This window comes from Petaurus breviceps, unplaced genomic scaffold (assembly GCF_028583685.1).
Source record: "Petaurus breviceps papuanus isolate PSGF00001 unplaced genomic scaffold, PetGlider_PUasm1.0 38, whole genome shotgun sequence".
In the NCBI taxonomy this organism is placed as follows: domain Eukaryota; kingdom Metazoa; phylum Chordata; class Mammalia; order Diprotodontia; family Petauridae; genus Petaurus; species Petaurus breviceps.
The window spans coordinates 70,574,088-70,589,492 of record NW_027186304.1 but is presented as its reverse complement, the minus strand read 5'-3'; the positions used below and the strand labels follow the sequence as shown (position 1 = coordinate 70,589,492).

General features: G+C 35.0%; 1 protein-coding gene across 4 annotated transcripts in view; it reads right to left on the bottom strand.

The window, feature by feature from the left end:
* The window catches only part of CHD7 (chromodomain helicase DNA binding protein 7), a 251,575-nt gene that overhangs the window by 54,767 nt on the left and 181,403 nt on the right, over window positions 1-15,405 (bottom strand). For all 4 annotated transcript variants that reach the window (XM_069099999.1, XM_069100000.1, XM_069100001.1 and 1 more), the window contains 5 exons: window positions 12,988-13,102; window positions 8,683-8,766; window positions 5,248-5,385; window positions 5,040-5,161; window positions 4,456-4,699 (listed from right to left, as the gene is read on the bottom strand). In XM_069099999.1, the coding sequence (XP_068956100.1) occupies window positions 4,456-4,699; window positions 5,040-5,161; window positions 5,248-5,385; window positions 8,683-8,766; window positions 12,988-13,102 (703 nt within the window). The remainder of the gene's footprint in view (window positions 1-4,455; window positions 4,700-5,039; window positions 5,162-5,247; window positions 5,386-8,682; window positions 8,767-12,987; window positions 13,103-15,405) is intronic.

The window sequence follows — 15,405 nt, the reverse complement described above, 5'->3', positions numbered from 1 at the left end:
ACCATATCCCTCTAACTCCAAATTCAGGTCTCTTTCTACTATACCATGTGCTAAATGTTAAGTTTAAGAGGAAAACCAATATTCCATAGAAAGGATAGTAGAATATTGGGTGGTATGGGAATAACAAGGATTTACCTTTCCTCACTCTCCTTGTCATCACGTATTGCCTCAGCAGACAACTACAACCTTCCCCCAAAACTTAGGTCAACATATTGAGAAATGGGTGAAGTTGGTAAGATTTAGAGAGCAGTTTGTAGAATAAATAGGAGATGAAAAAGGAAACAAGCAAGTCACCCTTTCATTTCTTCCTCATATTCAGGGATTAACCCACCTGCTTGCCTTTTCACTATCCCATGAGATCCTTTCGAATTCTAAGATACTATATTGTTTCACTGATGAACAGAAAAGTCTTGGTCTCACACAGAATTTTTCTAGGAATAAAAGGTTCTTGTCTTTGTACTACCTAGCTCCCTCCCTTACATGCTTTTTTAGACCAAGTATAGAAAGATGAAGTCATGTGAAGGTAATAGGATCATAGATTTAGTTCTGTAAGGGATATCAGAAATCAGTACAACTCCTGTCTTTCACAGAAGAGGAAATCATGACCCAGTGAAGTTTTATCACCTGCTCAAGGACACACAGTTAGTTTCAAGTAGCTGTGGTAAAGAAGTGGTCCTATCTATGTGGTATGTTTTTTTTTTTAAATCTGGCATTGTCATTTCATTAGTGTAAGGTACTCAAAGTAAGGAAATTTCATGGAATGAAAGATCAGAAATTCATCTGTCTTAGAAAGTTGCCCAGGGCATCAAAAGACTAAGTGACTCTCTATGTTCCCAAAGCAAGTATACACAAAGGTACAATCTGAACCCAGATTGTTACTTATTAAAGAAATTAATTCAGGTTATTCACTGGAAGGTCAAATTTTGAAGTTGAAGCTTAAATATTTTGACCACATAATGAGAAGATTGAGACTCAGTGGAAAAGACCCTAATGTTGGGAGAAATTGAAGGTAAAAGGGAAAGGTAATGGCAGAGGATGAGATGGATAGATACTAAGTATCATGAGAACAATTAACAAACTTGGACAGACTTTGAGAGATCACTGACCACCTAGTTACTATATAAACACCCTACTATGTCTGTCTAAGAAGATAGTGTAAGACATATCTTACCACCTATCAGTATGCCCTAATATTTATTTTGAAACACTTTTATGATGATTTGCCTTTTAACAGATTTTAAACTCTTGTAGAAAATTAGTTTTAAAGTGAAATGGCAGTCTAGTTTTGGGTCCTATTTTCTTATAGGTTATTTAAAATGAGGAAAGCAGCATGCAAGTGGTTTCACACCAAACTGTTGAGATGAAAAGATTGCCCTATTGAGCTGCCTAACTTTGGGCTGTTTCTTATAAAAAGCAAAACCAAACAGCTACATTTTCTTCTTAAGACTGGATTTTTTTTTAAAACAATAAGAAAATTTATACAGTAATAGAAAGTGATATGAATTACTTTTTTATTTAACTCTTTCATTTCTAGGTCCTTTCAAAACAAAATTTCTATGCTTATTAATTTAAAAAAGCTACTGCCAAATAACTTTTAATCTAAAATTACTTCTATAATCCATTATTTTCCTTCCTTTTTACATACACTGCCTTGCCACCAATACCCCGCCAGTTCAAACTGTTATGTATACATCTTACGTATAATTTGGTGGAATTTGAACATCTTAATGTTTTTCACTTCAAGTAATAAATTATCATCTATTCCCAATTAAGTTTTTTTTCATTTAGTGCTCCTTTAAGCATGCAAAACAAAATAGTCACTATAATAAAATCTATTTATTATTTAGCAGTCAGCCTCACTAAGAACAATTCTCTGATAATCAATGTAACAAATGCACTAATATGGGGAGAAAGGGTGGAGGGAAAGAAATAAAAAGGGAAAGAAAAGAAGGAGAACAGAAGAAGAGGGGATAAAAGGAATAAAGGAAGGCTCTAAATTGGAAGGAATTATCTAATCCAATTGATCCTGAACAGGAATCCCTTCTACAACAAGCAAATGAGTGATAAATCATCAAGCCTTTGTTGAAACACCTTCAGTGAGAAGAAACTCACTGCCTCCTAGGGCAACCCATTCCACTTTGATGCAGTTATAAAAGTGATAGAGTTTTTCCTTATATTGAAGCCTAATTTCCTTTTTAAAACCAACACCTGTAGTTCCTAATTATGTCCTCCAGGGATGAAAACAACAGACTTGATCCCTTCTCTTCCATTGATTAGTTTTTCAAATACTTAAAAGACAACAACCATGTTATTTATTTTACCCTAGAAACTCTTCTCTTCTCCAGGCTAACCATTCTTACCTTCCTTCAAGTGGTCCTCATATGACATTTACTTGAGGCTGTTCACCATCCTAGTTGCCCTCCTTTGAATGATTTCCAGCTTATCAACTTCTTTCCTAAAATTATCCTGTCCTCCAGATGTGGTCTGACCAAGGCAGGGTACAAAAAATTTATTCTATTCCTAGAGCTGTATACTATGCCATCTAAGATCATATTAGCTCTTTTGCTTCCCATGCCACACTGATGGACTCACATTGATCTTACAGTCCATTAAAATCCCATCTCTTTTTCAGAGGAATTGCACTTAAACTATTATAACTCCAACACCTTGTACTTCTTAAGTTGATGTTTTTTAACCCAAATGCAACTCTGGATGTATTCCTCCCCTTACATTTCATCTAAAATGATCATAGATTAAGAGCTGGAAGGGACCTTCTTGTTGTTGTTCAGTTGTGTTCAACTCTTTGTGACCTAATGGATCATAGCGTACCACATCCTTCTGTCTTCCACTATCTCTCAAAGTCTGTCCAAGTTCATGTTCATTGTTCTCATGATACTTAGTATCTATCCATCTCATCCTCTGCCATTACCTTTCCCTTTTACCTTCAATCTTTCCCAACATTAGGGTCTTTTCCAATGAGTCTCATCTTTTCATTATGTGGTCAAAATATTTAAGCTTTAACTTCAACATTTGACCAGTCAAATTAATTTAAGTATTTCTGACCTGAATTAATTTCTTTAAGTATTGATTTGATTTCCTTGCTGTCCAAAACGCTCTCTAAAGTCTTCTCCAGAACCACAATTTGATTCTGAGGAGCTCAGCTTTCCTTACACTCACAGATATAACATTGCTACTGGAAAAATAATAGCTTTGACTACATGGCAAGGTAATGTCTCTGCCTTTTAATATGTCCAGATTTGCAATAGTTTTCCTTCTGTATCTTTTAATTTCATGGCTACAGTTGCCACCTACAATGATCTTTGAACCCAAGATATAAAAATCTTATACTGTTTCCATTTCTTCTCCCTCTATTTGCCAGAAAGTGATGGCACCAGTTGTCAAGATCTTAGGGTTTTGTTTTTTTTTTTTTTTTGGGGGGGGGAGGTTCAGTTAAGCTTCAAGCCAGCTTTTACACTTTCCTCTTTCACCGTCATCAAGATGATTCTTAGTTCCTTTTCAAGTTCTGCCATAAGAGCAAAGGGATCTTAAAAGCCATTTAGCCCAATTCCTTCATTTTGCAGATGAAGAAAATGAGACCCATTTAGACCCGTGGTCACAAAGGTACTAAGTGTAAGAAGTGGAATTTGAACTCAGGACCTCTGACTCCAGAGCCATGGCTCTTTCCACTGTTCCACATTGCCTCCCCAGTTCAATATTTTAGCCTGTCCATGTATTTCTGAGTGGCTATCACATTAGTGATGCTTTCCAACTCTCTGTTATCTACAAAAGTTTGATAACTGTGCCACATAGGCTATAATCTAAGGCACAAATAAAAATGTTAAACAGTATAAAGCAGATAATGGATCCCTCAGTTCCTCTACTAGAGAACTCCTTCCAGAATCACCAGGGAGGAAGGATGGGGAAGGGAAAATAAGAAAAAAAAAGATATTGCAGGATCATAGGTCAAAATCTGGAAGGACCTTAGAGGTCATCTAGTTGAACAGTCTCATTTTATAGATAAGGAAACTGAGGCCTAGAGAGGTGAAACAATTTTGTCAAGTTTATACAGGCAATAATCATCAGTGGTAGGATTTGGCCTCAGATTTATGAAGATGATCTTTCTAGGAAGAGGTAAAGAGGTACAGGGAAGAGAAGAGGAAAGGAGAAGGAAAGGGAAGGGGAATAAACAGCAGGACAGAAGAGAAATGGAAACTTTTCTTTTATCCATAATTTATTGGTTATTAATTCGATTTTGCTCTAAGAAGGAAGGAGGAAATAGGAAATAGAGCTGTATTTCTATGACATGGAAATACAATAAAATAACTAAATTGTGCAAGGAATTTAAAGCAAATTCCTTAGCCCAACAGTATCTATACTATCCCAAATGAGTAAACCCAAAGCTTAATTCTTGAAACTGTATTCATGTGCCTGAGGAAAGAAGGCATACAACTTTACCTGTGGATCTTTGAAGTACATTTCATACAACTGAATGGTCCGGCGACTAGCTTGACTCCCATGGTACACAACCACATTCAACTCTGTCCAGGTACGGAATTCCCTTTCCCAGTTGGGGATTGTGGACAATGGGGCAATTACTAGGAAAGGGCCATGTATTCCTTTCAAATATATCTCATAGAGAAATGTAATGGACTGGATAGTTTTTCCCAAACCCATCTCATCTGCTAAAATGCAGTTTCTCCTGGGGGAATAAAAAAAAGTTAATAAGTACACATTCTTGCTGTACTTTCAAACACATAAATGATGATAATGTTAAATGCATGAATACATGGTATTTGGCTTACACGTCCTCTTTGATTTTTAATAAAGTTAAGTTTCATCAGAAAAATCTCCAAGAAATAAAAAATTTCTAATAAATAACATATTAGTATATGCATCTCTGAATATTAGACCCCGATTTTCTATTTCATTTCTAACAAGAATAATCTTGTTTGTAAGGATTTTTTAAAATAGAAATTATTTTAAATAAAACACAAGGGTTACTAGATTTAGAAAAGGAAAAGAAAGAAGCCTGTACTTACGTGTTGTACCAATTGAAAAGTAGCCAGTTTACTCCCTCCAACTGGTATTCCCTGAGTTTGTTATTGTTTTTATACTCCCTGGAACTCTCTGATTTCTTCCAATCATCAGCAGGAGGTCGCTCCTATTTTAAACACACCAAATCCCATTAGTGGTTTCTCAAAGACCACACTACTTTGCTACAAAATCCTGTTTTGAGTCAATTCTTACCACACGTTCCGTTTCTGGCTCCCGGGACATCAGTTTCTCAAATTCTTCAATTTTAGCTTGGTCTATGTCCTGCTTTAGCTCCCAAGTGCTGTCTTCATAAGGAAGTGAACACCACTTCACCAGATAGTGAGTCACAGGCTTTGTGATTAATAGTTTAAATAATCAGAATTAGATTATTTTTTAAAAAACAAAATTTGGAAGAAAATCTGCTGCTATATAAGCTACTCATTCCAAAAACCTATGATAACTAAGTTTGAAAAAGTAGTTAAAATATTTCACAATGCTCTCTCACATCAGGAAGAACCAATAATCATCTGCTAAGACAATAGTGATTTGAAGCCAAAAATTGTATTAGGTATTTTGTTACACTATTCATTTCTGTCCTAATGTAGGTCACAGCTATTTTCAATAGAAAATATATATAATATAGAGCTAGATAAAAATAATCATGATAATAAGTCTAATAATTATTTTGTTCTTCTCTTCCTAAATAGAAAATAATGTTGTTTGATTGCACCAAGATTGTAAATGTAGTTTTCACTCTGACACCTTGACAAAATCCTGTCTATTCAGATACCATACACCTTCACAAATATTCTTTCCCTTTTGGAAAAGTCACAAGAGGAAATTCAAATGAACATTTAATCTTAATGCTAAACATATGCATATATTTTATTGTGCAACTATGGAAAAGACCTGTAACTTCTTGGTTTGGGGAGGGAGATATAGCAGTGGTGGTGGTTACAGTGCTAATGTGTGGGAACAGTGACAGATCAGAAGTTAGATGACTTAGGTTCAAACCCAGACTCCACTACTTAATTACTACTTATCTGATGGTGGATAAATCACTTAACCACTAGACCTCAGTATACTTATCTATAACATGAGGAAGTTGGACTAGATGAATTCTAAGGCCCCTCTGAGTTCTAAATCTATGCTTCTATGAGGCTATGAATCTCCTCCAAAAGGAATCCATTCTTAACCAGTAGATTAGGCAATAGCTTTACAGATCTAGTATCACAGGCAGGGTAGGTCTTCCTAATGCCAACCCTAATGCAATGTGTTTTATTGATATTATTCAATTATACTTTTTAAAAAATAAAACAGACATAGATCTTAGTTTATCAAGATAGCTGATATTCACTCCCCACATACACATACAAATGAGAGGATAAGGGAAAAGGAAGGAAAGAAAAGGAGAGTGGGAACAGGGAGAGAAGGGGGAAAGAAAGGAGAGGTATTCTAGGGAATGATAGGAAAAGGAAGGGAAAGGGCAGGATGGTAGGAGAAAAAAAGGAATACAGGGGGAATGGAAAAGAGGCAAATGGAGGAGGCAAGAAGGGAAAAAAGGAAAAGATGGAGGGGAAGGAAGGGAAAGAGAAAGATGCTAAGAAGAAATACAAGGGGAAAGGGAAAACAGAGGAAAGGGGAATGGAGGAGATGACAAGGCAGGAAGAAGGGAGGGAATGAAAAGATATAGGGAGAGAGAAAGGAGAAGAGGAGAAGGTGAAGGTCTGAGGAGAAATGGTTTGAGAAGAAAGAGGAAGAATGTGAAGAAAGAGGAGTAAAGAAGGTAAGGAATGAGAGGGAAGGTAAAAGGGAAAGAGACGGGGAAAAGAAGAAAAGAGAAAAAAAAGTGTGAATTATAGTCTTAGACCTTAGAAATCATCTACTTCAACTTCCTCACTTTACAGACAAAGAAACTGAAGCTTAGTAATGTTAAGCAATGTGGACATTATCATAGGTAGTAACCACTATAGCTAAGATTTGAATTTGGTCCCTGACTCCAAGTTCAAGGCATTTTTGCAACTGTATCACACTGCCTTTCTACGAAGAAAGTGTTCACATACTGTCCGTCTCTCTCTGTTTCTGTTTTTCTGTCTCCTTCCTCTCTCCCTCCCTGGCCCCCACCTTCAAAAATTCTCTATATATCTGTAGAGACAACAGATACTGAAGTCAGATCACTTGGATTCAAGTCCAAGCTCTACCACTTAATTGTTATTTGTATAATTTTGGGTTAGAGACTTGAGTTTTAAAATAATCGTGTATTTCTAGCTCTGAGCTCTGCAAGAACTGAAGCAAATCATTAAATGTAAATCATTCATCTATGGAATTTCCTTCCTCTTTCCCCCCAAGAAAAAACTATGGTTTGTTGACCTTCATGTTCTGCTACAGATACTCAAACAGACATCCCAGCTATTTGGCAATACAGCCAATGAGACCTCTAAATTGATATTTTGCTAGTTTTTATCTCCATCTTTGTACAAGTGCTCAAAACCATTTTAGTACACTTAAGAAAAACTGAAGAAGATATCACCACAATAATTTTCAAACACTGGCTAAGGATCATGCTGATAATTGCCATCTGACTCAAAGCTTTGATATGAAATCTAAGCAAAATAAAGAAGCAAAAGAACAATTGCTGGCACATTCCAGTGCCCAAAACAGCAAAAGACAAGCTCGCACATAGCAAGGTAGCAGTGCTCTAATTGATGTTTCATGTAAATTAGTATCCCATATTATTCACTGCAGACCAAACTTGAATTTGGTTGATGAATTAAGGGTCTCTAATACCAAATGTCATTAAACCTGGTGAGGCTAACCAGCAAAACTAGAGGTGTTATGAGAAAAGTACTTTATGAACCTTAAATCACTACTGAAATGTGAGCTATTGTTATTGCTATTATCATTAAGGATGAACAGAGAACCAAAATGAAGTTTAATAGGCACCCTATTATGTATTTAAATGAATTTTACCAATTCTTCTTCACTGAACATATTCAGCAGCTTGACTTCATATAGAAAAATTATTTTATAAACACCTTCTCAAATGAAATGGATTATAAAATAACATTTAATGGTGTGTGTGTGGGGCACAGAATACATGTGGTTTGAAGTTGTTACAGATTATTAGAGTTCATCATACCATAAATGAAGAAATAAACTTAAACTTGGGTTAAGTGTGTTAAAAATAGCTCCTATGTATATATCACACTAAATTTTATAAAGTACTTGTTTCACAACAATACTGTGAAGTAGGTAGTATAAATATAATTATCTCCCCTTTAAAGATGAAGAAACTAAGGCTCTGTGATGTGAAAAGTGACTTGCTTATGATCACATAACCAGTAAGTGTTAGAAAGAGCATTCAAACCCAAATATACTAAAGTCTAATTCTCTTTGCACTATACTATGTTGCTTATTATAGCCTAGATCTCTCTTTCCTTCTCTCTATGTCAACAATTTAGTGTATTATAAATAGAACAATAATTTATTACTCTTGGAGAAGTATGAAATTCCCTTTTATGCTTATATACCGTATTTTGTACACAAGCATACATGCTATCAAAACTGTATTTTAAACAATTAACATACGAACTCAGGTAAGAATCAGTCCCAGCTACTTTTTCATTTCATTTCATTGTCTTCTTTTACCTCTCCATTATCATCTGTGCTTCGTGCAAAATCCAGTATCCGATCAACTTCTACATAATCTGGATTAAAAAGTTCATCTTCAATCTATAAAAACAACAACAAAATTCACTTTATTTTCAATATTATACTCTTCTCCAGGCAATAATATTTTGGGTCATGGCAAAACAAAATTTATATTTGGCAAACTTCAATATGTTAATTGAAAAGCTACAATTCAGCAAGATCATTCCCCGTGAGGAAATCAGACTTCTCAGACTTTGTTAACTGGGCCTCTTAATTACTGTGTGAAACCTTTTACTGTGAGAGAATGTTTAAGAATATTTTAAATGAAGTGTGAAATTACAATTCACTAATGAGCAATCCAAAAGGCTTATAGCATGCAATGCATTTAACATTCTTGAAACTACAGCTTGCAATAAAGAAATTAGAGCCATGTACACTAAGTGATATCAGATTATCATAACTACTGCACTTGTCTATCTGCTTTAAAAGTATCATTTACAGATTATTTAAAAACTGAAAGCACTAAAATACTATTTGCCGCTTCATAATTTTTACATACAAATATTGATATACCACTTACAAAAAATTTCTTCTTCATTGCTCTAAATTCTTTTGTGATCTGTCTATATTGATAGTGTATAGGAGCAAGGCAATAAGAAAAAGAACAATGAAATGGATTTTAAGTTTTGGCTAACATCCTAAAACTTTCTTAAAAAAAAAAACAACTATTAATAAGTACAGTTTACTTACTAAGTTATGAAACATAAAGAAAAAGCAACTTTAAAAAGAAGAATACTTACGTTACTCTTTTGAGATTAAATAGATTAGTTACTAAAGTTTTGGCCAGAAAACAATTACTACATTTTAATTTAAATTGTCATTTTTATGCATGCTAATAGATAATCAGGCACATGCTGCCATAATTTATTATGATTTCTTCAAGAATTTTTAAACATGTTACAAACCATTAATTTTTGATCCTTTGACTTTGATATGTCAGCTGAAAAGATAGCTTCATGGTTAACAAAAATGGAATTCTGTTACATAAGGCCGAGGTTAAGTCAAGAGGTCTGAGGAGTGCGTGGGTATGTTTGTGTCCCTGTTTTGTCACTTTTCACTACCAATCAAGGAGAAATAAGCAAAACTGTAAGCTACTTTGAGGTTTCAGAAGCAGAGTTTTTACATCAAAGATAAGGGTTTGGTAAAATGTTTAGTTTATTAAAAATGCAAATGTTTTATTTACTTTATTAAAAAAGGGAGAGGTGATATGATGAAGCAGATAGAAACCTGACCTCAGATCTAGAAAGACCTAGATTCAAGTTCTACCTCGGACATAAACCATTTAACTTTTTTAGTACCCAAGGATGCTCTCAAAGAAGGTAAATTGCAGAGAAAGTGTTGACCATAGTGGAATGTCCTCACTTTGGAGTTCCCTACAACACTAAAATTACAAGTCCAGCTCCTTATTCAAAATATGTGCATTATTGCACAGCTTCTGGATTTCCATGCAAAATATAAATGAAATATTTATATTCATCACTGAACCCAAAATAATTATATAGCAGGAGTAGAAAGGTATTCCCTATATAATAACCTCTTCCTGAATCTAAAAATTACATACATACAGCACTGAAACACTTTCTTAGACCCAGTTTCATCAAGTGGACAAACTTGATGGATAAAAATATCCTACTGTAAAAAAATCAAAATTAAAATAAAAAAATATGGAAAGTCCTCTATTCATGGGTTCTTAACCTGGGGTATACAAATTGGTTGTTAAAAATATTTTGGGGGCAGCTAGGTGGTACAGTGAATAGAGCACAGACCCTGGAATCAGGAGGACCTGAGTTCAAATCCGGCCTCAGACACTCAACACTTACTAGCCGTGTGACCTTGGGCAAGTCACTTAACCCCAATTGCCCTGCCTTCTCCCCTCCAAAAAGCAAAAAAAAATAAAATAATAATTTGAAAACTGTATCTCAATATAAATACATACTTTCTTTTGTAGTCCTGTATATTTTATCTCATGCATTTTAGAACATCTTGAGAAGAGGTGCAGAGGTTTCACCAGCTATCCAAAGGGGTCTATGATGCAAAAAGGTTTAAGAACCTCTGCTCTATATGGTCTTTATAGTTATAAACTGCAACACCTGCAACTTATTCAATTTATCAAGGTGCAGAGTAAAGAAGAACTTTGTATAAACAAAGGGAATCAAATGCTATAAACCTAGTTATAAATGAAAATTAATGTCTAGTGGTGGAACCATGAAGAATGATGGATAGTATTCAGGTTCGTTTTTTTTTTTTTAATTTAACAAAAATATGTGAGATTTCAATTTTCTGTGACTTTCTCTGTTAAATATTTTTCATCAAGACAGCATTAAAAATTTCCATTTGCTAGGTGGAGGTAATTTATGTACTATTGATGACATATATTTTGAAAAACATACATTCTGTGCTGTGCCTTGACCCAACTCAAAGTTACCATAATTATAGAAATTAGAATTTTAGATACTGAAGGGACCCTATAGATCACATTTGCCTCCTTGATTTTATAGATCAGGAAAATGAGGCTCAGTGAAGGTGTTACTTTTCTAAAGCCATACAGTCAGTTGATAGCAAAAATTCTCCAGAATACCATAATTCAATTTTCCCATTGTAAGACCACATAGAAGCAGAGTGAAATATGGCTTGGCTGCACTTGGAGCGATGGTCAGGACCAGATGCAGGACTATGTACATACCACTACTGCTATTTCCCATCTTCCTAATATCCACTGACAAAGTTGGCACTTTTGCTGCCTGGCACTCTCTGCCTACTATAATTTTCTACCTCTGGTGTAGACTCTAAAATGAAGCCTGATTTTTTCACTCTCACACTGCCATAAATGTCATATATTGCTTAGACCTCATGAAAAACAACAGCAAAAATGAAGCTTTATGGGATTCCCCTAGAAATAGCTCCTGACTGAGTCAACTTAAGGACTCTCTAAGAGATAAGTAATTCCATGAACCTGAAAGATGGCTGGTAAAAGGTAATCACTCACTATCAATAAATCAAAGGCTAATCTATCAACATATTTCTCAGTGAAGATTAAAATAGATCGATGTGATCTCCTTTCCAAAATAAGACCTGAAATCTGTCAGACAGGACTCATAGAAAATAAAAGGATTCTAGATGAACCTAAAATATCCTCTAGGTTGCTGATCTTTCAGGAAAAAAAAATTCTATATAAAATATTGAGAATGTTTATTGAACTGAATCGACTATTTCTTTTTTTTAATTTTTTTTTTAAGCACTCAGGGTTAAGAAACTTGCTCAAGGTTACATGGCCAGTTATTTCTGGGTGTGGTGCTAAGTATCTGAGCCCAGATTTGATCCCCAGGTCATCCCGACACTGGAGCCGGTGTTCTTACTTGCTGAGCCATCTGGCTGCCCCTAAGCAACTTGGGTTAAGCAACTTGATCAACTATTTCTATCCCTCAAAATAAGTTATTTGTTAAAGGAATGATAATTTTTATATACAATTTCACAACCCTCTAGATCTTTTTCTAACTTGCTACATAGCGAGAATCTGGGTAAATCAGCAAGTCTAATTTTTTGTAGAATCTCTTCTCTTATGTTATTTGTGGTTCTAAGTGAAATTAAATTGGTGATCAAAAGCCTTGAGTCCCAAGTGGGCACTAAGCCAAATCACAGAAAATGCCAGGCATTTTTCTAGCATAATTGGCTACTGTGGAGGGGGACCCAGTATTCCTTTTGAATGCAGACTCCCTTTTCTATCCTAGGTATTGTGGTCTCTCTCATGTCACAAATAACTCAGAATGAGAGGGCATATAACATCTCTATGACAGGACATAATTTCTAAAAATGTCACTACCTTTTTGCAAATATATAGCTATTTAAAATACAATATAGGAAAAACCCAGTCCACATCCTCCAAATCAGCATTTTGGATTAGGAAACTCTAAAATGCACATTTTTATCATTAGATTTTCTCAGTATATTTTAGTATAGTTTTGTGTACTAGCCTTTTTCCATGATTGTGATTTTAATCAGAATATCACAATTATTTCACCAGAAGATTATAAGAAAAGACCAGTATCTTTTAGAACAAGCAATAGAAAAAGTAAAAAAAAAAATTTCTACGTACAAATTATGTATAGCCAATTAGGATTATGCAAGAAACAGCAATAAATGAGGCAAACCAACTTTTCCTGATAATTTAATTGAATTTAAATTTTAAATTTAGTATATCAACAAAATAATAAAGCATTTAAAAATTAATCTCATGTTTCCTACCTCTGAAAGGAATTTGTTCTGGCCCTGCTTTGCCTTAAATCGTTTAATCTTTTGTTGAATTCTCTTGTCTTTGTCCAGGTCTTCTATGGATGCCCATTGACAGTGAAGGTAAGAGCTAAAAGAATAAAATAATAATCCTTGAAAAACAAACAGAATCCCTATTCTCCAACTTACCCTTGTCCTTTATCTCTTGAATTAAACAAACTAAATAAACTATTAACAGTTATAGCACTGCACCCCTTTCCCCTAGTAATCCAAAAATGGGGTTGGCCAATGTTAAGGAAATAACAACAAATACAAGAAAAATTAAGATGAAAGGTAGTCACTAATGGCCAAAACTTGATGGGCAGGACCAATTTCCTCTTCTCTGACACATGGAAGAGAGAAGTGGAATCTCCTTTACAGGGGTCAAATTCTTCTTAAGTTATATTTTTGGAATATAACTATGGAATGCAACATTGCCTTGGGAGCTGAAAGATACATGTATAATGATATCTCCCTGTGAAAGATACCCCTTTACATAAATGCTTTTAAAAAATAATAAACTCTATGAAGTCGAACAGTCTGGGCTCATCCCTGCTGGACAAAAATGATTTAGTGCACCATCTTCTCTTTGACCCAGCCCATTTGAAGGCAAGTAGGGCTTGCCCTAAGCAAAGTTGGGAAGCCTGAAATTTTGTCTTCTGCCCCCAGTATCCTCTTCTCTTCACCCCATCACCCCTAGCAAAACAGAAAGATCTGATAACCAATCATTCATATTTGTTGACTGAATTACTGATCATATTTGAACTGAAACTCATTTATACTAAAGTGTTACCTCATCTAGGCATTTGCTTTTACTTTGAATTGTGGAATGAAATGTTCTTCTCCTTAAAATAGTTTTATGTATGATGAGGAGGTGGAGAGCTCAGAAGGGGCCTCAACATCATACTAGGTCTACTCAATTAATTTTAAAGGTAAGCTTTGCTCATTTTATGACAATGTTACCCCCCTTCCCCCCGCACCATTTTAAAGAGTAAGGCAAGAATACAGTGATGATCACAGAAAGCCACTGATTTTCCTACAAAGGAAGATAAAAACTGCCTCTGTAAATTGCTAGAATACACTTCCAGAGTGGGTTTTGGAGGTAAAGACGTGTGGAAGAAGATGGCCTGTGTTCCCTTTGTCACCTGCTTTTTCCGGCTTCAACCAGCCTTTCTTTAAGCATGGTGAAAGGTTCCCTCCTTCAGACTCAATCCATACTCTACCTGAGCAAAAATAGGTGAGTCTTCTCTTCTTCTTTCCCTAAAATCAACTCATAACCTGCTCTTTCCTCTCTGACCATATTTTACATTTCCTAGAACATATCCCTATTGCTCCTAGGATATTTATACTTCTAGTGATAAAGTTTCTGACAAAGAAGCTCTATCACTGAGACATACATTCTTGGTTAACAGAAGTAACACTATACTTAAAAGTCAGTTATGGTACACCCTTTAGAACTGGAAACAGGCACATCTGCCAACAACTTTCAGTTCCAGTTTGGAGGCAGTGCCTAGAATGTTGCAATGAAATAGGGACAGATACTTAGGAAAATGTGTCTGGCCTCAGTTCACTTCCTATAAACCAGGATGAAATTCCCAGTCAGTTGGCAACTCTATGTTTTAAGTCCTGATAATAACCAACTTTGGAAAGAAAGAACAGGAAAACTGAATCAGAGATGATGATTAAAGCTGTGCTGCTTCATCATAACAGATAATTAGAGGGAAGGAAAGAGGTATGCATGAATTCAAGATTAGGATTAGACACGAAGAGAATGAGATTAACAAAATGTCTGAAATAGTACCTATAGTTTTCATAGCCTAAATATTATATATTCACATCACATGTAAATTCCATCAAAGGAGTGTGTGTGTGTGGGAGATCCTGACCTCTCTCTGGTAACGAAGTTTTCTTTACCATTTTGCCATATGAATTTTGTCCTTTCCCTTTAAATTGAATAAAACACACTACAATGAAATTATTTTTGGAAGCTTCTATACTTATATAACCAATATGAAATTTATTTGGTTATCTGATTATAATATTAATGGAAAAAAACCCCATAGGAATGAGTTGCCATCATTCCATTCAGTCTATAAGTGAATTAGAAGAACTATTTAAAGCTCTGTCTTTGTCTCCTTCATAGGCTAGATAGTTTCTTATTCAAACTGAACCATTCCATGTCACTATAGTCAACCTATCCTACAGTGTCCTTTCCTAGCAATCAATATCTAGGACCTGTGTTTGGATTTGCTATGTCCAAGTGTTACTTCTGCTTACTTTTTTGCCTTTAAGATCAATAAACTAATTATACTCTTAAGACCAACCATAGCATTTCTTATTGTTTTTATTTGGGAATATGAGATCTTGTTAATGAACCTGGCACAGGTGTTAATT